This window comes from Anolis carolinensis, chromosome 6, assembly GCF_035594765.1.
Source record: "Anolis carolinensis isolate JA03-04 chromosome 6, rAnoCar3.1.pri, whole genome shotgun sequence".
Lineage (NCBI taxonomy): Eukaryota > Metazoa > Chordata > Lepidosauria > Squamata > Dactyloidae > Anolis > Anolis carolinensis.
Window position 1 is genome coordinate 24,832,532 of NC_085846.1, and position 25,470 is coordinate 24,858,001.

Consider the following 25,470-nt stretch of genomic DNA (forward strand, 5'->3'; position numbering starts at 1 on the left):
ATTTGCTTATCCAACATTCTGTCGGCCCGTTTATGTTGGATAAGTGAGACTCTTCTGTATATGTAAGCCGCCCAGTGTCCTTTCGGGGAGATGGTCGCGGGGTATAAGAATAAAGTCGTTGTTGTTGTTGTTGTTGTTGTTGTTATTATTATATAAAAAAGCTAAGCCATCTCAGGACCTCTGCTTACCAGTCTGAATGGGTGACTGAGATAGTGACACCTTTGCTTTTTAATGGTTCAGCATACCCAAACGTTGCTTTATTCACAAAATTATTGCCTTCAGTCCAAATGTATAAGATAAAAATGTTTAAACATGGGTCCTATTGCTAAGATATTTTGGTATGTGTATATATATGCCAATGCAGATATACCAAAACTGGGAGGGGGGGGGGGCAGAAATCCAAAACACTTCTGGTTCCAAGCATTTTGGGTAAGAATTACTCAACCTATGTTAAAAAGTCTCCAACCAGAATGTCACTCTTATTCCCAACTAAAATATTTCAATTTAATTAGTAGAATTTAAATCAAGGCTGAATTACCAAGTTACCATTGGTTTAAAAGAGTAAGTCTAACAATAGGTAATAGATCTTATTTTCTTGGGGGATATCCAAAACCAAAATGAAGAGATAGTACGTGCATCTCCCCCAATTTGGCACCAAGCAAATTCCACATAGAAAAGCATTTCCATTTGGATATTGACTTCCCCTTTGACTCCAGGGTGCTTTGTAAAAAAAAAAAAAAAAGGTAAATGCTCTGCACTTGCTTAGGCATAGTTACTTGTTTATTAATACTTGATAAGTGCTTAGTCTTCAACATCAGAAAAAAAAGTAGTTGTCAAGAATGTGGAAATTGAGAAGGCGCATCGGTTGCTTTGATAAAATTGTCCACAGATGCCTGTCTCTTTGTGGGTGGGTGTGTATTGTGGCTGAAGCAAGTAGTAGGAAGGAAGCACCATCAAAAATGTCAATAGTTTTTGTTTCCTCTTTTTGGCTTTCAGTTGAAGTTGAAAGCAGGGAGGGACTTGCCATGGCAAAGGAAGATATGAGTTTCACACTTGCCTCTTTCCCAATTCTGGGTATTTTTCGTACATCCGATTGAGGCCATGTTGGCTAAATGTAGCCAATAGCAACTGATGTTTGCTGATGGTCTCTCATCCAAATATTAACCAACTCTTACCCTGCTTAGTTTTCAAGATCAGATGAGATCTGTTGTCTTAGCGTACCTCTTTAAGCTAGACTTAAATCAGAATTATCCCAGAGTGCATCTACACTACAGAATTAATGCAATTTGACACTACTTTAACTGCTGTGGCTCAATGCTGTGACTTCATGAGAGTTGTAGTTTTACAAGATCTTGAGCCTTCTCAAGAGGGCTGGTACCAGGATTACAGGCATTGCAGTTAAAGTGGTGTCAAACCGCATTCATTCTTTCCTCCGAAGTATTCTAATAATTTTGTTCATTGCATCATTTAGTACCCGTGCACCCCATCTAAAGAGGCTTCAGCAGTTAGTAAACTAAAGACAGAAGAGGAAACGGGGAAGATCTGTTAGGACTGCCTTGTGTTCAGGTCAAAAAAGCAGAAAGATGCAGGAAATGGGTAGCAGAGAAAAGAAGCTCTCGTCATGTGGTGTCATCCGGGTCCTAATGCACTCTCACTTTCACCTTCCACAGCTCAAAATGTGCCTTTTCTGTGGCTGAAATGGGGCTCAGTTATCTATTTGCTTCCCTCAGAACATCATGTCTATTGGGTGATGCTTAGTCCTTTCTCTCCCAGATTTCTTATAGTGCTCAATGTCGTACATCATTCTTGCCTCAGATTGGTTAGCACATATAAAAGGAAGATCCAGTATAATGGTTTAATAATAATAATATTTATTTGTATTCCACTTTTTTTCTCCCAAAGTAGTTCACAACTTTAAAAACTATCCAATCTAAAAACCTACAAAATATAAATCTATCTATCTATCTATCTATCTATCTATCTATCTATGTTTCTATTTCTTTTCTATACACGTAATAAAAGTGAAAATCTGTATGTGTGTATGTGGCACAGGTATCCACTCACACAGACAGCCTCCAGCCTCCACAAACAGGCTATAGTTCCCAGTGCTGAGGAGCCACCAAGTCACTCCCTCCCAGGACATTGCAGGTTACAGCGAGCACATCCCAGTGTTCCTTTCTTTTCAATTTGCATGACCCCACCCACGGCCTCTCCCATGAACGTTTCCTATTCTTTTCTATGGTACATCGCAACTGAACATACTAGAGAGAGAGGTTTGGGGAGAATTCAGCATGATTTATAGGAGTTGTAGGGACTGGGGTGTATAGTTCACTTGCAATCTAAGAGGACTCTAAATCCCACCAACGATGGAACTGGAACTCACTTGCCACACAGACCCAACACAGCCAACTTTGCATACTGGCATAATTTGGGGGTAATTGACCTTGACATTCAGGGGTTATAGTTCACCCATATTCAGAGAACACTGAACCCATCTGATGACGGACCTGGACCAAACTTGGCACACAAATTCAACATGGCCAACTGGGAATACTGGTGGACTTTGGGGGTAATTGACCTTTAACACTGGCAGATATAATTCACTTGTATTCCATGAGCCCTCTGAACCCCATCAATGACTAATCTGGACCAAACTTGGCAAACAGACCCAACACTGCCAACCTGGGGTGATTGATCTTGGCATCAGAGAGATATGGCTCACTCGTATTCAGAGAACACTGAGGCATCAGCATTCTCTGACAGAGAAAGCTAAAGATCTTGTGGAACTACACCTCCCATGATTTTTGCATTGGCCTATGGAAGTTGCAAGCTGTATTAAACTGCCTTAGTCTACAGGGTAGATGCACCCTCATTCATAGAGTTGTCATAAGTAAATGCTGAATAAATGGTATGTAACAGGAACAAATACCCCACTTAATGAAGTAACTGAGCTCCTAGGACCCTTCCACACTGCCCCTATATCCCAGGATCTGATCCCAGATTATCTTCTTATCCCAGATTATCTGACATTGGGGACTCATATAATTCAGTTTAAAGCAGATACTCTGGGATCAGATCCTGGGATATAGGGCAGTGTAGAAGGGGCCTTAGGGCCCTTCCAGACAGGCCTTATATCCCAGGATCTGATCCCAGGTTTTCTGCTTTAAACTGGATTATATGGGTCCACACTGCCAGATATTCTGGAATAAACAGAAAATCTGGGATCAAATCCTTGAATATAGGGCCTGTTTGGAAATGGCTCTTAGGCATCACTTATTTGAGATAAAGTTTGACACAGGTGGCAGAAAAAATACAGAAAGAATATGCCACAAAAAAGAAGAAATTTCAGATGTTACAGCAAACTTTTCATTCCAAATTAAGATGCACATGTGAAATGAAACGATCAGATTGACCCACTTTTTAATGATTTCTTAGGTTGGTGTCCAGACGTATAGATCTATACATTTTTAACATGTAGGGGTAAACTAATCTGCACCCCCCTCTTGTCTCTTTTATGCATAGTCAGTAAGGAAACACGAAGAAATCTGCTGGTAGGAAATCCTTAATGAATGTCAAACCCCAGTCCCTGAAATTAGGCTTTTGGTTCAGCCTCACTCATCCTATCAGCTCAATTTTGCCAATTGTATGGGCAGACTTCATCACTACAGCTGCTTAGATAAATTTGCAGTAATTTCGCTGTCAGTCATAACTCCCTTTTGACACATAGCAAACAGGACTGGAGCCTTTGATTCCCATTTCCTTAAAAAAGCAACATTTAAACTGGAATCCTGAGTTTTCATTTACAGTAAGAATTTCATATAAAATAGAACAGCTGTTTTATGAATGGTGTTATTTTTTGACAGGAGAAATGGTTCCCACCAGGAGACTTTGGGTGCGTCTGTACTGTAGAATTAGTGCAGTTTAACTGCTATAGCAAAATGTTAGGGAATCATGGGTGTGTTGTCGAAGGCTTTCATGGCTGGAATCACTGGGTTGCTGTGAATTTTCCGGCCTGTATGGCTATGTTCCAGAAGCATTCTGTCCTGACATTTCACCCACATCTATGGCAGGCATCCTCAGAGGTTGTGAGGTCTGTTGGAAACTAGGCAAGTGGGGTTTATATATCTGAAGGTGGGAGAAAGAACTCTTGTTTGTTTGTTTGAGGCAAGTATGAATGTTGCAGTTGGCCACCTTGATTAGCATTGAATAGCCTCACCGCTTCAAGGTCTGTCTGTTTATATTCCACAGATATATAAACCCCACTTGCCTAGTTTCCAACAGACCTTACAACCTCTGAGGATGCCTGCCATAGATGCAGGTGAAACGTCAGGAAAGAATGCTTCTGGAACATGGCCATACAGTCCGGAAAACTCACAGCAACTCAATCACGGGTGCTCTACAAGATCTTTAGCTTTCTCTGCCAAAGTGCTTAATGCTTCTGCTCCAGCAAACGAAAACTCCCATGATTCTATAGCATTTGCCAAGACAGTTAAAAGTGGTGTGAAACTATCTTAATTCTGCAGTGTAGATACATCCAATGCCTGAAAACATTTTAGGTCTATTCTAAAACCAAAGATGATCTGATTTCTTTTTATTTTCTCCCTGTTTTGTTTTTCTTGATGTACATATGTATGAATTTGTTTGTTTGGATCATCTAGGTAAGCAGCTTGCAAATGCAACATGATCCTGTATCCACCGGGGATATCTTCCTGTAGTTTGAATGAATACGCTGAACCATGGATAATAGCAAATCCCATAGAAATGAAGGACTTCTAGCCTTAAGAATACCATACAATCATGCTGGAGGATCTCAGAAATATCATGAGAGGATATATTTTGTTAGATATGGATAAACAAAACTACGGATATTGGTCTTGCAGATATGTGAGCTTTGTTGTAGCACCCCAGGAACACTTTGCTATTGCTCAAAAGAACGCATAAAAGCATCGGTCCATTAGAGAGTGCGAGAATCCCAAATCTACTCTCAGGCAATCGATAAATCTTTCTGAGGGTATAGCCTAATGTCACAGAATAGTGAGCGAGCTTTCCAGTCGTCGAACTGATCCATAATTTTGGTTGACATTTTGATCTCTATTGTGATTTTTACAATATCTCAGTTGCCCCATCAGCAATCCCACACTTGCGTGGACCCCAGCAGCCCATCTGACCTTGGGAGTTGTCTGCACTGTGAAATGAATGCAGTTTTGCACCACATTGACTGCCATGGCTGAGTACTATGAAATCCAGAGAGCTGTAGTTCGATGAGGTACCAGCACTCTTTGACAGAGAAGGCTCAAGACCTTGTAGAACTACAACTTCTGTGTTTCTGTGAGTTTTCTGGGCTGTATGGTCCTGTTCCAGAAGCATTCTCTCCTGACGTTTCACCCACATCTACGGCAGGCATCCTTAGAGGTTGTGGCAAGGGAGGCTGATATATCTGTGGAAGGTCCAGGATGGGAGAAAGAACTCTTGTCTGTTGGGGGCAAGTGTGAATGTTGCAACTTACCACCCTGATTAGCATTCAATAGCCTTGCAGCTTCAAGACCTGGCCGATTCCTGCCTGGGAGAATCCTTTGTTGGGAGGTGTTAGCTGGTCCTGATTGCTTCGTGTCTGGACTTCCCCTGTTTTAGGAATGTTATTCTTTATTTACTGTCCTGATTTTAGAGTTTTTTAAAAATACTGGTAGCCAGATTTTATTCATTTTCATAGTTTCCTCCTTTTTGTTGAAATTGTTCGCATGCTTGTGGATTTCAATGGCTTCTCGGTGTATTCTGACGTTGTAATTATTAGAGTGGTCCAGTATTTCTGTGTTCACATATAATATGCTATGACCAGGTTGGTTCATCAGGTTAACACCTCCCAAGGCAGGATGATCCCAGGCAGGAAGAAGCCAGGCCTTGAAGCTGGAGGGCCATTTAATGCTAATCAAGGTGATTAATTACAACATTCACACTTGCCTTCAACAGACAAGACTTTTTTCTCCCACTCTAGACCTTCCACAGATATATAAACCTCCCTTGCCTAGTTTCCAGTATACCTCACAACCTCTGAGGATGCTTGCCACAGATGTGGGCGAAAGGTCAGGAGAGAATGCTTCTGGAAAACTCACAGCAACCCAGTGATTCCGGCCATGAAAGCATTCTACAACACGAAGGGGACTGAGACTGTTAGGAATTGTAGGAGTTGAAGTCCAAAACACTTTGTAGAAGTTGAAGTCCAAGTTTGTCCATTCCAGGTGTAGATGCACCTATTGGTTGCATCTACATGCATCTCCAAAAAACCATATGGCCAAACATTTTGGGGTTCAGACAATTGTACAATAGGGAAAGGGGACACACACATTGCGTCAGTGGTAGATATTAGTAGGTGCTGGGATTTGGTTCCAGGATCCCTATGAAGACCAAAATGCTCAAGTCCCATTATATACAGTGACACAATAAAATGGCAAAATTTCAAAACGTGGATGATGAAGCCCGCGGATACGGAGGCCCGGCTGCGTCCCCTTTCCTCCCTCCGCCCCAAACGCCAAGGGCCGCCAGAGAGCTGCGTGGGAGCCGCCGACACGAGGACGGTATTGGATTATGTTGGATGGGGATGATGTTAAATAATTGATCGGCGAGGCCGAACCAAAGCGTGGCCCCGCTCGCTTCCCTCCTCGCCCTTCCTTCCCTCTTGTAATGGGTTGACGAGTTCAGTGGGCTTTTTCTCCCTTTCTTTGACAGGGAGAGAGAGAGAGAGAATGGGAGGAGGAGGAGGAGGAGGAGGAAAAACGTGTCTCGCAGCAGCGTTTTTTTCCGCTTCCTTTCTGGTCGCTTGTGCCTGTGTGTGCGCCCTAGAAGCAGGATCTCTTTAAGACCCAGAGGGAATTTCCTCTTATTTCCCTTCTGCTTCCCTCCCTCCTTTTTAATTTCCTTTTTTCCCCCCTTCTTCTTTCCAGGGTGCCGTTTGCATCAGGGCTGGGTCTCCATCGCTGAGCTGCACAAGCTGAGGATTAAAAAAAGACAAGAGACAGAGAGACAGAGCGAGGAAGAGGAAGAAGACTGAGATGAAGGCGTAACCCACCCAAGCTGCCTGCAGGAGTGGGCCTGGGGAAGGAAGGAAGGAAGGAAGGAAGGAGGGGAGATCTCTTTCTGTCCCCCCCATTTCCACCCATTCAGGGGTAAGGAAGCCTTGGCTTGGACTCCACTCCAACCTCCCACCAACCCTTCCCTGCCTAGCTGCTGGCCGGCCCATTTTTCACATTCCCCCACAGCCCCAGTCAATGACTGACTGACCGCATTTCCCTCCCCGACACAATGAAAGCCGCTTTATAGATGGAGCTGTCGCTGTTGCTGCTATTGCAGCCTCCGCTGTTGCACTACGGCGCCTAAGCGCAGTTCCTCGCTGGCTTCTCGCGATGTGAGTCTGGGCTGCAGCTGAGCAAGGAAGGGAGGAAGAGCCAAGGAGGAAGCGGTGGAGGCTATGTGGTGTCCGCGACACCCGGAGTCCGGCTGAACCATGATGAAGACGGAGCCCCAAAACTGTCCAGGCAGTGGCACCAACAGCAGCGCCAGCAGCAATAGCAGCACCGGCAACGGAGGGAACCTACGGAGCGCCTCGCCTCACCGGAACGCCTACGAAGCCGGCATCCAAGCCTTGAAAGCCCCCAAAGATGCCGAGAGCGAGGAGGCCAAGAAAGCCCGGCACAAGAAGTATGGCTCCAACGTGCACCGGATCAAGAACATGTTCCTCCAAATGGGAGGTGAAGCCGGAGGAGGTGGTGGTGCCGGCGGTGGCATTGGCATTGGAGGAGGAGTGGAGCTGGCCAAGCTGAAGGAGAAGCCTGTCCGGCTGTCCTTGCCCCGGGCCAGCAGCCTGAACGAGAACGTGGACCACAGCGCCTTGCTGAAGCTGGGCACCAGTGTGTCAGAGCGGGTGAGCCGCTTTGACTCCAAGACGGACAAGCCACTGTCCAAGCTCCAGGAGACCCGGAAGATCTTTGAGAGGAGCCTTCAAGAGAAAGAGACCACCAACAAGCTCCTGCTGAGGAAAGAGAGGGGAGGCTTCCAGGACAGGAAGCTGGACGTGGTGGTGCGCTTCAACGGGAGCACCGAGTCGCTGGACAAGCTGGACACTGAAGCCGTCTCGCCCACCGTCAGCCAGCTCAGCGCCGTTTTCGAGAAGGCTGACCTGAGGAACAACCTTCACAAAGCGCCGGGCAAAGTTGGGCCTCTCAACTCCAAAATTGTCCCCAAAAGGTCCAGGGTCTTTCTCCAGGCTCCTGAAGCCGGGGCCAAGGCAGACGCCCGGAGCAGTGATGGGCCTGCCGCTCAGGCAAGAGGACAGCAGACAGAGGCTGACAAGAACCAAGCCAAACCTCCGTCTGGTGGCCCAGGTGGCGTCGGAGCAGGAAAGCCAGGCGATAAGGACGCTCACGCAGGCCTCCGTCCACAGAAGGTCCAAGAGGTGCGCAAGATCAAGCCCGTGGAGGTGGAGGAGAGCGGAGACTCAGAGCAGGAGTTTGAGGCGGCAGAGGTGGCAGTGGCGGCCGCCATAGCGGAGGAGCACAGCAAGGCCTCCAAAGGGTCGGACGCTCTCAGGGCCGAGGTGATCCAGGCGGAGGTCACGGTCCATGCAGCCTTGGAAAATGGGAGGCTGGGGGCTGAGTCTCACTTGGAAACTCCAGACACATTGGCAAGTGCTTACAGTGAGGAAGCTACCAAGGCTGAGGGACCAGAGGAGAATGACTTATGTGACGAGTCTAAGAAGGAAGACTACTCCGAGGCTGACCTGGTGGACATCAGTGCCTATAGTGGGCTGGGGGAGGATTCGGGAGGGAGCGGGCTGGATGAAGACGAGGATGCCGATGGACTGTACGCACCAGAATCCAGCTGTATGGAGATCCCTGGGTTGTCAGATGAGGAAGAGTCTGCCCCCAACCGTAAGATCCACTTCAGCACAGCCCCTATCCAGGTAGGCCTTTGGGTGCAGTGTCCCTTGTCATGGCAGCAGACAGCAGGGCCCAGAAGGACCCTTGTCTTGGGGTATGATGAGGTTGTTAATAGAAATGCAAACTCTAAACCAGAATCCCACATCCTTAGTAGGATGTAAGTTCACAGGCCCTGACTGTGGGCATAATTTCTCATTGATGAGACAGGGATCCAAGGTTTCTTGTTTGTAGCTTTTCAAAGACAGCAAGTGGATGACAATGCTCTTCCATAGAAAACCCAGCAAATGGTTAAATAACTATAGTTTTTTGCACTAAGAAAACGAGCATGTCGAGGACAAGGCTTCCAGCCTCACCTTTCCCCTGATGTGTTACCCTTCTATACGTGGCGAGCTTTATAGGGACATTGTTTTGTTTTGTGAGTATTCAGGCGTGTAAGCTTCCATCTGTCATCTGAAGCGGCACAGGCAAGATACAGGCTTTTCCACCCTGTTTCTGAGAACCAGGCCGAGGCCTGATAGATAAGCAAGGGCTCCCCCTTCCTCTCTTCAATATGATTTCCTGTTGAAGGGCTTGATTTTGCAAAGCATGTTGCTTTTGTGCTCAAGAGCCAGAAGCACCAACAGGAAAGAGGCTGTGTTTTCTTTTGTTTGCATTTTATTCTCTTGGTTTTCGTGCATTCAAATATTCAAAGGGAAGTAGATTATCTCACTATGAAGGGCTGGTGGGTGAAATTTGGGCCTCCTTTTGACAGAATTTGGTCTCTGACTAATGCTGGGCATTAAAATGGTGAATCAGGCTGCCAGAATATCTGTGAAAATGTGGTTTTTATAGCATCCGGCCAGCAGATATCACCAGAGAGAGTGCTGGTATTATACGTACATCTCCTCCCACCCAACAACTCCTTTTTTGCCCCCCCCCCGCCCCCCCCCCAGTGTTGTGTTTGTTTGCTCTCCATTGCAAAATGGGGAAGGAGACAAGGGATGGGGTTGTACAAGCCCACTGGGGTGACTTGATTTCAAAAGGTGGGAAGGCAAAGGGAGAAAGAAATTGGCCTCCATTACTCATCCCCCCATTGCTAAAGCATCCGTTTTATGAAACGCTAGGGGCGAGGGAGGGATTATTAATGAACCCATTTATGTCTGGTGGCTGGTAGTAAAGGGAATAACACATCTGATATGAAATCTCTGCTTCTCGCCTGCTTTCCGGCCTTGACTGTGTGGGGTGGGTGGCAGTGGAGGTGCCTTTGAGACAGATTTAGAGAGATGCTCTCCCGCAAGCGGCACCTTTCTGTCTTTGCCTGCACACCTTGTGCTCGCTTGGGAATCTCTGTCGGTTTCAGTCTATTCTCATAAACCTGTTAGCCTTAAAGGGGTTTTAAGGCCCCTCTTTCCCTGCTCCATCCCAATTCCTATCAGTTGGTTGTCTCACACTATCACCCCCTCCAATGCTGGCAAGGATCAAAGGCATGCTGTGTATCATTCCCTAGGCTTGGACGAATTTCATAAGAGGTAACCACTTTGCCAAGGCAAGGTTGGAGGGCCCTCTATCTTCCCCAGAGAAAAGGAGAAGAAAATGGCATCTCGCTTTGACAAGTCATTGCCTTTACTGCAGCTTTTTCCCAAGGTGCTGTCTTCCATATGCACTGAATTATAATTCCCACCATACTCTGCCAACCATACCCTGGCTTTGTCTGGTGGGATTTGTAGTCCATGGATGAGAGGTGTAGTGCAGTGCATCTGGAGGACACAGTAGCTTGTGAACGGCTGCTGTAGGGTCATAGAACTGGACAGATGACACTCGGCCTGTCCTATCCAATCTGCATAAGACTCCAGGACAGGATTTATGACTTAGTAACCTAGTTTAGCCATCAGCTTCATTCAAGGCCAAGAGCGGGCAACATGCAGTCTTCCAGATGTTATTTGTTTATTTATTTACTGTATTTATATACCGCTTTTCTCACCCCAGGGGGACTCAAAATGGTTTACAACATAATAATGGCAAAATTTAGTGCCTAACATACATATAAAACCAAATCATAAAATCTAAACAAGAAACCCATAACTATGCATTCAAAACAATAAGACGATTAACCATAAGATAAAACAACACTTAGACATGAGGACATAGAATTAAAACCACCTAATATAAACATTAAAATCACATGATCCAAAATCATAGACTGAGGCCATTCCAGTTAACTGCACATATTCCATATTTATTTCTTGCACTGCATTGCTTACTGGACAAAAGCTTGGTCCCATAACCATGTCTTTGTTTACTTTCTGCAACTTCTATCCACCATAGCCAGGATAACAAATGGGGAAGAATGTTGGCATATTTTTGAGCTCCAAACTTTGCCCATCCCTATTCTAGACATTATGGCATAGGGGTTAGCAGACTAGATTAAAAAAACAAAACAAAACAGAAAGATCCTTCTTGAAAGTTCTGCTTAAACAGGAAGATTACTGGTGACCTTGGGTAGTCACCATCCCTCACAATATTGTCACAAGAATAAAGAGGAGGGAAAACAATATGCCAACTTGAGGTTTCTGGAGGAAGAAAGAGCAAAATACACAGAGATGGATTGTAACAGGTGGGCAGACTTCAGGCTTCTAGGTGTTTTTTGTTTTTACTTGTTCTTGATACAAAAGAGAAGCACTATGACATACAGAAGTTTGAATCTGCTCAACAGCAGAACTGATTGCCCTTCTCTACAAAAATCTGCCTTTATTTAAGTGGTATAATTTCAGGCAGGAAGGGTCATTGTTAGGAAATGAATAAAAAAAATCTATGGCAAAACTCACTTGAGATCGTAGGAAGAAACCCATATCTTCTTCCTTGGATTAAAACCTGGGTAAGGATTTTTACACTGTAGACAGATGGTGGGCATGAACAAGGTGTCACATGCCAAAGGTTGGATTTCCTGGGCTCTTGGGGCATGGTTTCATCTCAGCCAACATTCTGTCTTCAAATCACAGCCAACTCAAATGCCTGTAGTAGGGGAAGAAGCAAGGGGACGAGAACGCTTGGTCCCTGGGAGCTGTCCTTACCTTGGGTTTACAAAAATATTTAAACTTAGAAGCCCAAAGCATCTCAGACCCTAGGATTTTAAAACCACTTCCTGATTACTATGAGCCACAATTTACATATGACTGTAACTCTCTAGGGGTGGCAGTTAAATGGGATATGGTTAAGTGGCAGGCTTCAATAGACAATAAGTACATTCAGTTTTGCCTGTTTACTCCCCCAACCTACATTAAAAACTACCAATCCTTACCCACCCAATCTATGTCAGAGTCAAAAACTGAAAACAGGAAACCATAGTTTACCTTTAGAGATAGCTCTTACATTTGTGACCTTTCCAAATATATTCCGCCATTACTCCTTGTGCTGGCTGTGGATGATGGGAGTTGCCATCAAAAAATCTGTGGAGAGGTCCAAATCAGGGGAAGCTACTCAGAGCAATAATTCTCTGTCTTTGGCCCTCCATATGTTTTAGCCCTTTTGAATTGCTACAGACAACAAGGTATGCTCAGTTTTGCTAGATTATTTTCTTCCGCCCGCATACCACTAACCACCTCCCTCTGGAGTATGGAAGGTTGAGGACCAAAGTATCTGAAGAACAAAAGTTGAGAACCACTGCTCTTGGGACACACAGAGGACTGCCACTTGAAGGCTATGAGGTACTTGGCAGTGTTAATGCTTGCTGTGTCAAGCAGGAGGTGTGACATTTGCCATATTTTAGCCAAAGATGGAAAATTTGCTTTAGATCCTGTTGTTAAGCTACCTCTAAAGTTTAGACTGGTCCTCTTTCACCCTCCTGTGAAAACATTCCTTGGCTCACTTGCAAGAACGAACTGGAGTTAGACAGATGTTGCAGTGACAGATGTTTAATCTTGTTCTCTTCTTGGAGATTGGTGGATTGTGTGAGGAGTCTTATCCTGGAAATTTAGTTCCAGCTTCTGTGATGCTGGGAATTTTCATGTGCTCCATCTTTCTCCAAAATCAGGTTGTTGTTAAGTTTGCATCATTATGTGACAAATTATAGGTGCAAAACGCAAAAGGGCTTTAAAAAAAGTATGTTTAACATAGGAAAATAAGGACAGTTCTGCTAGATCAGGTCAAGGGCCTGTCTAGTTCTACAGTCTGTTTCCACAGTGGCCTATCAAATGTTTCTAGCAAGTCTACAAAGCAATATATGAAGGCAGCAACACCTTCCCACTCATGTTCCCCTGTAACCATTGTTCCTGGATATATTGAATAGGTTGCTGGAGGTAATATGTAACAATCATGACTATTAGCCACACGTGGCTGTAAATTTCCTGTTTAAAGCCATCCAGATTGGTGGCCTTCACTACCGTTTTGTGAGCATAAAATTATGTAGTTCTCATTGTGTATTGTTTGAAAAGGTTCATTATTTTGTCTTTTTAATTTCATGCAGTTCATCTTACAGCTGAGTGAGGCACACACAACTTGTAGGAACTCATTTTAGAATCATACAATCAAAGAGCTGAAAGATACCATAAGGGCCATCCACTCCAACCCCATTCTGCCGTGCAGGAACATACAATCAAAGCACCCCTGACAGATGGCCATCTAGCCTCTGCTTAAAAGCTCCCAGAAAAGGAGACTCCACCACACTCCTGAGGCAGCATATTCCAATGATGAACACCTCTTTCAGTCAGGAAGATCTTCCTAATGTTTAGGTGGCATATTTTTCCTGAAATTTGAATCCATTGCTCTGTGTCTTAGTCTCCAGAGCTGAAGAAAACAAGCCAGCCTGCTCTTCAATGTGACATCCTTTCAGATATTTAAGCATGACTATCATGTCGCCTCTCTGCCTTCTCTTCTCCAACATACTCAGCACCTTAAACCATTTCTCATAGAGCAGTGATTCTCAACCTGTGGTTCCCCAGGTGTTTTGGCCTACAGCTCCCAGAAATCCCAGGCAATTCACCATCTGTTAGGATTTCTGGGAGTTGAAGGCCAAAACATCAGAGGACCCACAGGTTGAGAATCACTGTCATAGAGCTTTGGTTTCCAGACCTTTGATCATTTTAGTTACCCCTCTCTGGATATGTTCTAGCTTATCAATATCCTTCTTGAATTGTGGTTCCCAGAACTGGACACAGTGTTCTAGGTGGTCTCAGAAGCCCACAAGGACACTAGAGACCCAATTTTTTTCGATGACGGGTTTTTTTTGTTTTTTGTTTTGCTATCATAATCTCCATAAGAACCTCACATCGATTAACACTTGCCCAAGGCTCACTTTCATCATTGTTAAAGGATTTGTATCTGGTCTCTCAGGGTCCTAGTCCATCTCTCAAACGACAGCCTTCTAGATCCATGGATTTTGTAACCATGGATTCAGCCGTCCACCACTTGAAAATGTTTGACAACAACAAAATCCAAAAGGCAAACCTTGATTTTTCCATTTTATATAAGGAAGTAATTTAACTATATAATGTATATAACGAGACTTGAGCATCCATAAGTCATAATAGCCATAGGGAGTCCTGGAATCAAACCCTAGAAATACTTAGGGCCCACAGTAGTTATGTTGGTTTAACCATTTATATGTGTATGTTTGTGTGTGTGTTTGTGAATATATAGATTGTTAAATGATTAAAAAGAAAGCCAACAGCAGTTCTTACAAGTTATTCCTGGATCAAGAACGATGCAGTTAATTGCTTATATATCTCCAGTGATTAACAAACAAAACTTGAATACACATATAAGGGCAAAATAATTCAGCTTCTATTTTCTCCAGTTGCAAAGAAGGAATTGGAATCCATACCAGGTAGCAGTTTAGAGCATTATACTCTCAGTATTATCAGTAGATGTTGGTATTATTCTGTAAGGCAGAGGTGTCAAACTTGTGGCCCTCCAGATGTTTCAGACTCCCAACTCCCATGAGCCCTAGCCATCTTGTCAAGTGGCAGAGAATTCTGGGAGCTGAAGTCCAAAACACCAGGAGGACCACAGGTTTGATATCATTGCTGTAAGGTGCGGCCATGTGATGGTAGCATTTTTATTGTATAAATCTAAAATGTGTCATTTTTGTCCAAAATACATGAAGAGGATGGCACCACAATGCCCAAAAGAGCAAAATCAGAGATGCGGGGATGTTCCAAGTTGAAACTAAAACCACTGGTTGCTTTAGTTTCCTGGTTGGAATAGCAAATCTGTACGCAGGTCTGCAAATGTTTTGTCCACGTATATCAGACAACATCTTGCATTCCTGCATTCAATCACATAAATATGATTGGAGGACTAGCCAGTGATGTGTTCTTTAATATATTAGACCCTGCCAATCACTGCACTCCTTAAACTGAATGTCTACTAGGACATTTGCAGGTGATGCAGTGCTTTGAATCACAAGGGTGCAATCTCAGAATGCTGACTGGCGTTTTCAGGCCAGTATTTACCAGCAATGTCTTTAGATTTGGTGGCTAGTGAAAAGCTACCACTGGAGGCGTGTTGATGGCTATAGGAAATTTGTTAGCAATGGATAGCTTTCTCTAAGTGTTAGGAAGTGCTGGATGGAAATCTACTACAAATGGGATATGTTGTTCTCTCAAAATGATGGTTACTCTCCTGATGTTGACATCAATTATATGAGAAGGATATCCCATCTGAAGTAGATTTACTTGACCAACCAACTCAACTTTTAGGAGCATCTCAGCCTCGCTGATTTACCTCTGTTGGTTATTGAGGTGCCTTCTTATTTGGACATTTTGGGCAAGTGAGATAATTTTTGGATTTATAAAAACTCTTTAACACCATGTAGCTTCAGCTTAGGGCCCTTCCAGACAGGCCCTATACCTTAGGATCTGATCCCAGGTTTTCTGTTTATCCCAGATAATCTGTCAGTGGAAACTCATATAGTCCAGTTTAAAGCATAAAACCTGGGATCAGATTCTGGGATATAGGACCTGTCTGGAGGAGCCTGTAGATGTTAATATCAACATCCACTAAGAATGCTGCTAATATAGTGTTCTAAACATAGCATGAAATCATGGCAGTTAAAGTGGTTTCAAACTACATTGACACTACAGTGTAGATATACCCAGAAAGGAAAACAGCTTGCTACCTTCAGATACAAACTAAAATGAAAAGCCTTTTTAAAATATAATTTTAAGAGGAGAGACATAGTTGAGGAATATGTTGTTGAAGGCTTTCATGGCAAATCACTGGGTTGCTGTGAGTTTTCTGGGATGTATGGCCATGTTCCAAAAGTATTCTCTCCTGACGTTTCGCCTGCATCTATGGCAGGCATCCATCTGATGTTGTGAGGTCTGTTGAAAACTAGTCAAGTGGGGTTTATATTTTTGTGAAATGCCCAGGGTGGGGGAAATAACTCTTGTCTGTTTGCGGCAAGTGTGAATGTTGCAACTGGCTGCCTTGATTAGCATTGCAGCTACAAAGCCTGGCTGCTTACTACCTGGGGAAATCCTTTGTTAGGAGGTGTTAACTGGCCCTGATTGTTTCCTGTCTGGAATTCCCCTCTTTTCTGAGCATTGTTCTTTATTTACTGTCCTGATTTTAGAGTTTTCAACAGATCTCACAATCTCTGACGATTCCTGCCATAGATGCAGGCGAAATGTCAGGAAAGAATGCTTCTGGAACATGGCCATACAGCACGGAAAACTCACAGCAACCCATAGCTGAGAAAATTGGGTGTGTGTATGTGAGGCCTGCTGAGCAAAATGCCCTTTAGTCAGTCCCATTGGTCATTTAGGGGCAAAAAGAGGTGTTTTATTCCTCGATTAAAGCTTTGTTTGAAGAATATACTGATTAAATCAGTTAAAATTTTGAACCCTTCTTTTAACATATTATCAGGCTGTACCATGGAAGTTCTTCTGACTTACTTTAAAATGTTATATCACTTTAACAACTAGCTTCGAAATGAGGTTGTGCAGTCGATTCTTGCCTTAAATAAAGACGTGGTAGAAATTCACCCACTCCATTTTTATCTTGAGCTTCATTTTGGAAATGCAGAACAGTTTGTATAGTTTTCCTCAGTCCTGTATCTTTGCAACAACCCTGTAAGAGTGAGAGATGATAGATGCATACTATAGAATTATAGCGTTCTGATGCCAGTTTAAGTGCCAATGGTCTGTCCTATGAAATCCTGGATTTTATACTTTGGTGGAAATGCTTGCATTCCCCAGAGTTCTGTAGGATAGAATTTGGAATCCCTTGTGACGCTGCAAATCCCAAGATTCCATAGAATGAACCCATTACACTTATAGTAGTATCAGATTGCTACAATTGTACAATGTGGATATATCTAGAGAGGGAAAAAGTAATCAGTCCATGGTTAGTCATGAAGCATTTTTTTTCAAATATTTATATACTACTTAAATTCAAAATTACAGTCATATACGGTACACAGACCTAGAAAATGCTCATATTAATACGCGTCTCTTATGAGGACCTTATAAAAGGAAGGCTTACTTACTTGAATATGGTTTTTTTTTTCAACCTGCATCTAAAACTAAAAACAATGGGAGCATGTTGCTTATTTAATTTAATTAATTTGACAAAGGAACACATGGTTAGGTTAACAGAAATCGATACTTCCATTTGATATTCAGGTAAAACACAAAACCAGTTAACAGTTACTTCCTGGTTGTCAACCTGGCATGTCATGAATTTTGATTGTCCCTTAGTTCCGTTTGCAGCTTTAATCCTAGAAAAGTAATGGAAGTAAAAGAGATTTTTCCTCTCTATTTGGTTAAGTCTGCAGTAATTTTCTAGTTGGCAGCTGAACAGATGTGATCATGATGTATCTAAGTGAATTGCTGCATAATGTAAATTTTTAAGGCCTGATTTACACATGCAGCAGAATGAGGCAGTGGAATGGAGAGTGCCACTCAAAACTACAGGTGGGAAGGTTTCCTTTTTGAATGTTCACTCAAAATAAATAAATGCATGGAGATGGGAAAAGAGCATACCAGGCAGAAATGTTCCTTACTGGCCTACTCTTCGGTGCACTTTATTCCTTTTTATTTAAAAAATGCAGATGGACACTTTAAAAATAAGTTGCTGAGAGTTTTCCAGGCTGTATGGCCATGTTCCAGAAGCATTTTCTCCTGACATTTTGCCTGCATCTATGGCAGGCATCCTCAGAGGTTGTGAGGTATGTTGGAAACTATGCAAGTGGGATTTATATATCTGTGGAAGGTCTAGCATGAGAGAAAGAACTCTTGTCTGTTTGAGGCAGGTGTGAATGTTTCAATTGGCCACATTGTTTAGCATTGAATAGCCTTTCAGTTTCAAGTTCTGGCTGTTTACTGCCTGGGGAAATCCTTCGTTGGTGCTGCGATCCTCCCACCTCTGCAGGAGTCTACCGTATACCATAGAGCTGTGGACAAGTCTACATAGAGACCATCAAGCACGGCATTGCCCAAACATGAATCAAGGTACACGAAAGGCACTGCAGACTGACTCAACCAGAGAAGTCAGCCATAGCAGAGCATTTGATGAACCAATCTGGACACAGAATATCATTTGAGAATACAGAAATGCTGGACCACTCTTAACAACCACCATGTCAGACTACACAGAGAAGCCATTGAAATCCACAAGCATGTGGACTATTTCAACAGAAAGGGGGAAACCATGAAAATGAACAAAATCTGGCAACCAGTATTTTAAAAAATCTAAAATCAGGACAGTAAATAAAGAACAACACTCAGAAAACAGAGGAATTCCAGACATGAATCAATCAGGGCCAGCTAACACCTCCCAACAAAGGATTCTCCCAGGCAGGAATCAGCCAGGTCTTGAAGCTGCAAGGCTATTCAATGCTAACCAAGGTGGTAAGTTGCAACATTCATGCTTGCCTCAAACAGACAAGAGTTTTTTCTCCCACTCTGAACATTCCACAGATATATATAAACTCCACTTGCCTAGTTTCTAACAGACCTCACAACCTCTGAGGATGTCTGCTATAGAAGCAGGCGAAATGTCAGTAGAAAAGCTTCTGGAACATGGCCATACAGCCCGGAATACTCACAGCAACCCAGTGATTCCGGCCAAGAAAGCCTTCGGCAACACATTTAAAAAAATATGTTCCCCTCCATGCAATGCAAAATAGTATGGATCTATTCTACCTTATCTACCATACACTTTCAGGCTGGACCTAAGGATCATCCTCACATCTTAACTACTGCCTACTTTGGCTCTTGCTTACACTGTTCTACTCTGATACAAGATGCTTGGTTCCTTGCTTAAGATTTCTCAGGTGGTTAATGCAGCCTGTGATGTCGTTCAGATAAAATGCTTCCAGGTCAAAGGTGCTAGAACTATTTAATTAGTGGAAGGTAATAGTATCCGCCAGTCTCCATCAAGACTTTCATATTCTCTTTGAATTTAGCAGGAATCCTCAGATTGATGTTTTTCTTGAAATAAAGTTGTAAGATATCCCAAAGCAAAGTGATTTGCGTGGCTTGGTTTTAAGAGACAGTTAAGATCTGTTAGCTTTACAAAAGACCTGCTTGTTGTTGAGATGGAAATACGTAACCTTATGTGAAGCAGCTGGACTCTTGGCGTATCATTAAAGTCAGGCCTTTTACTCCTCTATACTGTGTCTGTGGTCAGAATCAACTCTCTGATTTAAGGTCTTGCATATCCAAAGCATTTCCAGTCTCCAAACTTTACTGAAAGCTGCAAATCAGTGTGAATACATAATGCCAAATTGGTAATGGACCAAGATAGTGAAAGACCAAAGGGGGGGGGGGGGGGAGAGATAATTCAGTCTAATCTAAACAACAGGAAGAAAACAATAATAGCAAAGGAACAGAGCAGGTTTAAGGGAAGCTTTTCCTCCCATTATAGCAGCATTTCCCTGACTTTAAATAACCAGCAAAGAAAGGATTTAATTTTAGAGTACAGTAGATTCTGGCACACATGGGGATTGGTAGATGCCGGATAAATGTAATTTCTAGCTGGTTGAGAGTTGCTATTAAAAATAGACCTAACTCATACTATATCATACCATAAAGTCTGTATTGATTTGATATGAATATTGAAATACAGTCATTAAAAGCATATTAGGATAAATAAAGACAAACTTAACTTAATGCAACACAGTTTTGCTGTATTATAAAAACATCTTTGTGAAAGCAATATGCAATTTTTGTTAAATGTTTTGTCCAATTGCTTGATTGTACATACAATGGATGGGCAACTTGTGGGCTTCCAGGTGGTTTTTGGACTACAGCTTTTGCACTGGTTTTGTTAGGCTCAGGCCGAAGGGAGTTGCAGTCCAAAAGCATCTATAGGACAACAGGTAGTGCATCCCTGATATTTGTTGTTGTGTGACTTCAAGTTGTTTTGGATTTACAATGACCCTGAAGTGAATTATCACAGGTTTTCTGAGGCTAAGACTTGCCCAAGGTTATCCAGAGGGGTTTTCATGGCTGAGCGGGGATTTGAACCCTGTATCCAGAGTTGTAGTCCAATGCTGAAATCACTATGCCAGATAGGAATGAGTTGATCCCTGGAGAGAATGCTTCTCTTGCATTTCTGCATTTCTGACTGAGCCCCCTTCTACACTGTCATATAAAATCCAGATTATATGCTTTGAACCGGATTATATGGCAGTGTAGACTCATATTCTAGTTCAAAGCAGATAATGTGGATTATCTGCTTTGATAATCTGAATTATTTGGCAGCTGAATAAAATCCCACATTATCTGCTTTGAACTGGAATATATGGCAATGTGGACTCATATATCCCAGTTCAAAGTAGATATTATGGAATTTTCTGCCTTGATATTCTGAGATATAGGGCTATGTGGAAGGGCCCTGAGACTCTTAACTGGAAGTAAAGAAGTGTTATATGCAGACCAAAGAACAGCTTCATTCTTGGCTCCTGTTACAAGAAACCCACAGCATAATCACTCTCCTGTATTGGTGTGTTTGGTTGCACACCTTCAACCAAGCTAATGTTCGTGCCGGAAGCCGAAATTTACCATTTTTGTTTCCCTTATTTCCGCAATGCATAATTATGCGACATCTCTGCAATGAAAGCAGCCAAACTACCCAGTCACATCCAGATGTATTGAGCTATCTGGTCATATTCAGCTGCACATCCAGCTATCCTACTGCATGGACCTCCTGCCTCCTGAATAGCAGGAGATCAAGCCAGTACAACAAATTAGATCAGAGAAACGATAGGCAATCCAGCCCGAGACATTGTGCTGCCCAAGGCAGAGTAGCAAATGATGATCTAAACACATGCATTTTGTCAATTATCTAGGTGAATAAGTATCTTAAATTAAGGGATATTCACAAGGGAGGCAGAAAATCTTACAAACACCTTTTCTCTACCTGATAACCAAAATAGATTGAATGATATACCAGAGCCAAAATGCCTCTGCTGAAGTTCTGAGCCAAACAGGACAACCTAAGGGTGCATCTCTGTACTACTGTAGGAGCAATGCAGTTTGGGACCACATTAATGACCATGGCCCATTGCTCTGCAATCCTGGGAGTTATAGTTTGTTGAGCCACCAGGGTTCTTTGCCTGAGAAGACTGACGGTCTTGTAAAACTGGAACTCATATGATTCAATAGCATTGAGGCACAACAGTTAAGGTGGTGTCGATACATTAATTCTACAGTGCAAATGCATCCATAGTCGCAAGACGGTGATTTTTTTCGCACATGGCTACATGAACTTTGGTACTCCATTGTTGTCCATGAATTTGCTGTTTTCCCCTCTGGTGTTTAAATTGCATAGACCACTTTTTCACATCAAGGGGTGCCCCCACATGCAATACAAATCAAGAATATAGTAGCATTCTTGGGGAAAGCTGCTTTTTCTTCCCATATCATTGCCCTAGTTTGCTTCATGAATCCGTTGCTAATTTATTTAGTTTCTTGATGTCTGTGGCAAGGTAATCTGTCTCCTCCTCCCACACATTTTGTTATAGATAAACTGGACTCCTTCATAAGGCTGAATCAAGCTGCAGTTAACAGTTAGATTCCCCAAATTATATTACAGTAGTTGCAGAGCCAGCCCTAGGTATTTTTCAAGTGTAGGCGAACAGAATTTTGGCGTCCCCTGCCCCCCAAACCAATCACTGAAAAATAAAAGTGTTGGATAAGCAAAAGTGTTGGATAATAAGGAGGGATTAAGGAAAAGCCTATTAAACATCAAATTACATTAAGACTTTACAAATTAAGCACCAAAACATCATGTTTTACAAGAAATCAACAGAAAAAGCAGTCTCAACTGCGCCCCCGTATGTTTTGCGCCCCAAGCGACCGCTTAATTCGCCTCATTGTTGCACCGGCTCTGAGTAGTTGCTTGTAATAAGCTAGATTCTCTCATAAAGCTGCCGCTGCTGCTGCTGCTGTTGTTGTTGTTGTTGTTGTTGTTGTTGTTGCCTCCTTTCTCTCCCACAAAGGAGACTCAAAGCAGTAGTGTTTAACAGGCTAGACTTCAGTGTTGTAGTCTTTTCCTGTTTTGCTATAATCTGTCATAAGTAGTGAAGCTGGAATACCATACAGTACAGTTGGGCTCTCTATATTCACAGCACACCATCATCATCATCATCATCATCATTATTTATACCTTGCTTTATCTCTCCCGAAGGGGACTTAAAGCGGCTTAATATAAAAGCAGCATTAGCACACAATTTAAAATAATACAAACATAAAAACATTAAAACAGAATTAAAAATAAACAGTATTAAAATTTCACAGTTAAAAACCATTCAAACCTATTCAAGCATTTACATTGTCACTATTTTATGTATAGAACAGTATTTGTGGAAATTATGGATCTGAAACCTGAAAATTTGGAAAATTCACTTTATAAAGAAAACTGTGTCTTACACATAATACATACATACAATTGATTACAAACAATGTATGAAGGTCTATATATTCATCTATGTATCTATGGATACATATATATTGAGAGAGAGAGAGAGTTTATTCAGTGCTTAGACCAGGGGTCCTCAAACTTTTTAAGTGGAGGGCCGGTTCATAGTCCCTCGGATTGTTGAGGGGCCGAATTATCATTTAAAAAAAAAAACAAATTCCTATGCACACTGCACATATCTTATTTGTAGTGCAACCCCCCCCAACAACAATTATTTATTTATTCATTTACTACATTTATATCCCACCCTCTCTCATCCTGAAGGGGACTCAGAGTGGCTTACAAGTTGTATGTACATACATACAATATATTATATTATTAGCATAGCACAATATTAGCATTATATATTAATATATTGTACTATACCACACTTATGGCCCCTGGTGGTGGCTCATTGTGTTAAAGCGCTGAGCTGCTGAACCTGCAGACCGAAAGGTCCCAGGTTCAAATCCCGGGAGCGGAATGAGCGCCTGCTGCTAGCCCCAGCTCCTGCCAACCTAGCAGTTGGAAAACATGCAAACGTGAGTAGATAAATAGGTACTGCTCCAGCGGGAAGGTAACAGCACTCCATGCAGTCATGCCTGCCACATGACCTTGGAGGTGTGTACGGACAACGCCGGCTCTTCGGCTTAGAAATGGAAATGAGCACCAACCCCCAGAGTCGGTCACGACTGGACTTTATGTCAGGGGAAAACCTTTACCTTACCTATACCACTATACTGTAATACTATTAGTAATATTACATTTAATATATAATATATAATTAATATTATTATATTCTACAATATTATTATATTGTGTTATTATTATTAGCTGCCCTGAGTCCCTTACTGGGTGAGAAGGGCGGGGTAGAAATACTGTAATAAATAAATAAATAAATAAGTATTATATTGTATTACATTATAATATTATTATCAAGATTATATGTATACACAATATGTTATATTATTACCATAGCACAATATTAGTAAATGAAAGAACAATACAATATTTAAAAATAAAAACAGTTTTAACCAACTTACTGTAAACCTTTCAGGATTTCAATGGGAAGTGTGGGCCTGCTTCTGGCCAATGAGATAGTCAAGTTAATCAGGATTGTTGTTGTGTGCCTTCAAGTCATCTCAGACTTTGGGCGAACCGAAGTCTAAAACTGAGGGCGGGGGCCAGGTAAATGGCCTTGGAGGGCCGCATCCGGCCCCCGGGCCTTAGTTTGGGGACCCCTGGCTTAGACCATAGGTCTTTCAGATGAAGGTGTGAATTTTCAGAATTGGGGGGGGGGGGATCCATTTTGGATAATAGATCTCCGGAAATCCCATGGCCAGCATCATCACTCTCCATGCTGGTTGGGGCATTCTGGGAATTTGCTGTTGAAATAATATAATTTCTAAAAGCCCTAGTTAAAATTACCTAAGGCCAAAGAACGTCAAAAGGTGCTTATGGGTCGGGAGGGTGGAATTCTCTCTCCCACTACTCACAATTAGATCCTATCATTACAAACATTTTAACATAGTCAATGCCAAATAATACTCCTGAAATCCAATTTTTCTTTTCTCCTATTTTCATCCTTCATCCTCTGCTTGTGTTGGTGGCTCCAAACAGCTGAAGTAGTTTGCGCCCATTTAATTCAGAGAGAAGAGAAGATAATCTTGCCCTTTGCTGTAGATTCCAGTAAAATCAAACTGCTGCAGTTTCTCTTGACTTGTGTGTTCCTCCTCATTTATAACTTTTGCCATCTTTGACCACGCTCTGCTGTTGCTTGGCTACGCATGTCCCAATTTCCGCTTGTGAAATGTGGGAGGGCATGAGATTCCCAAGGTTGCTTTTCTCCTTCAATGCAAGAATTGTGCTCAGATGCAAGGAGAGCATTTGGCAGTGAAAGCGTGTGGGCCAATTCCTCCTCCTTCTGCTGCTTAGTCTGCACACCTGTGGCACTTGGAGAAAGAGAGGGACCAAAGGGAGATCAGCAATGGCAGCAGTCGGTTCGATAATGCACTTTCGCACACACATTTTGCTGTTAAAAACGGGCCACGTTCTGTTTCACTACACTGAAACAGATCTATGTTTGAACACAATAATGAGATGCTCTAGTTCCGTCCAAAGCGCAGCTGTAACAGGACCTTCCTTGTGGCCATCGGAACAGGAAAAGGGTCAGTGAGAGAATGAAAGAAAAGGAATAGCAAATGCCAGCTCGAGCTCAATATTAGCTGATGACACTCATCACCTGGGAAAGAAGTATTTATAGCAAGCACATGCTTCGTGATCCGTTTGTGACATCAAACAAAACCGAGGAAATTCAGTATCAACCAAGAAATGACATCTCATTAAAGGCCAACTCATCATGCTAAGATTATTTGAGGGTCAATGTCAAGGGCAGAGAAAGGCAATGCTGAAAATCCCTGCCTTTGGTGGCTCCCTATTGTCCTTTTCAACAGTTGCTGCCTTGCTAGTTATGGTATCAGCCTTCCACATTTGCTGGGGTTAGGGGCACAGGACCCCCATGAAAGTGGAAAAGCTTCTCTGTGATCTCTTAGAACAGGGGTGTCAGTCTCAAACAGTAAATAAAGAACACCACTCAGAAAACATACCTCACAACCTCTGAAAATGCCTGCCATAGATGCAGGCAAAAGTCAGGAAAAAA

At 42.7% G+C, this 25,470-nt stretch overlaps 1 protein-coding gene across 1 annotated transcript in view; it reads left to right on the forward strand.

The window, feature by feature from the left end:
* Positions 1-6,953: 6,953 nt before the first annotated feature.
* ppp1r9b (protein phosphatase 1 regulatory subunit 9B) overlaps positions 6,954-25,470 on the forward strand; it is a 127,768-nt gene continuing 109,251 nt past the window's right edge. The window contains exon 1 of the mRNA XM_062957162.1: positions 6,954-8,953. Within this exon, the coding sequence (XP_062813232.1) occupies positions 7,499-8,953 (1,455 nt within the window). The 5' untranslated portion in view covers positions 6,954-7,498. The remainder of the gene's footprint in view (positions 8,954-25,470) is intronic.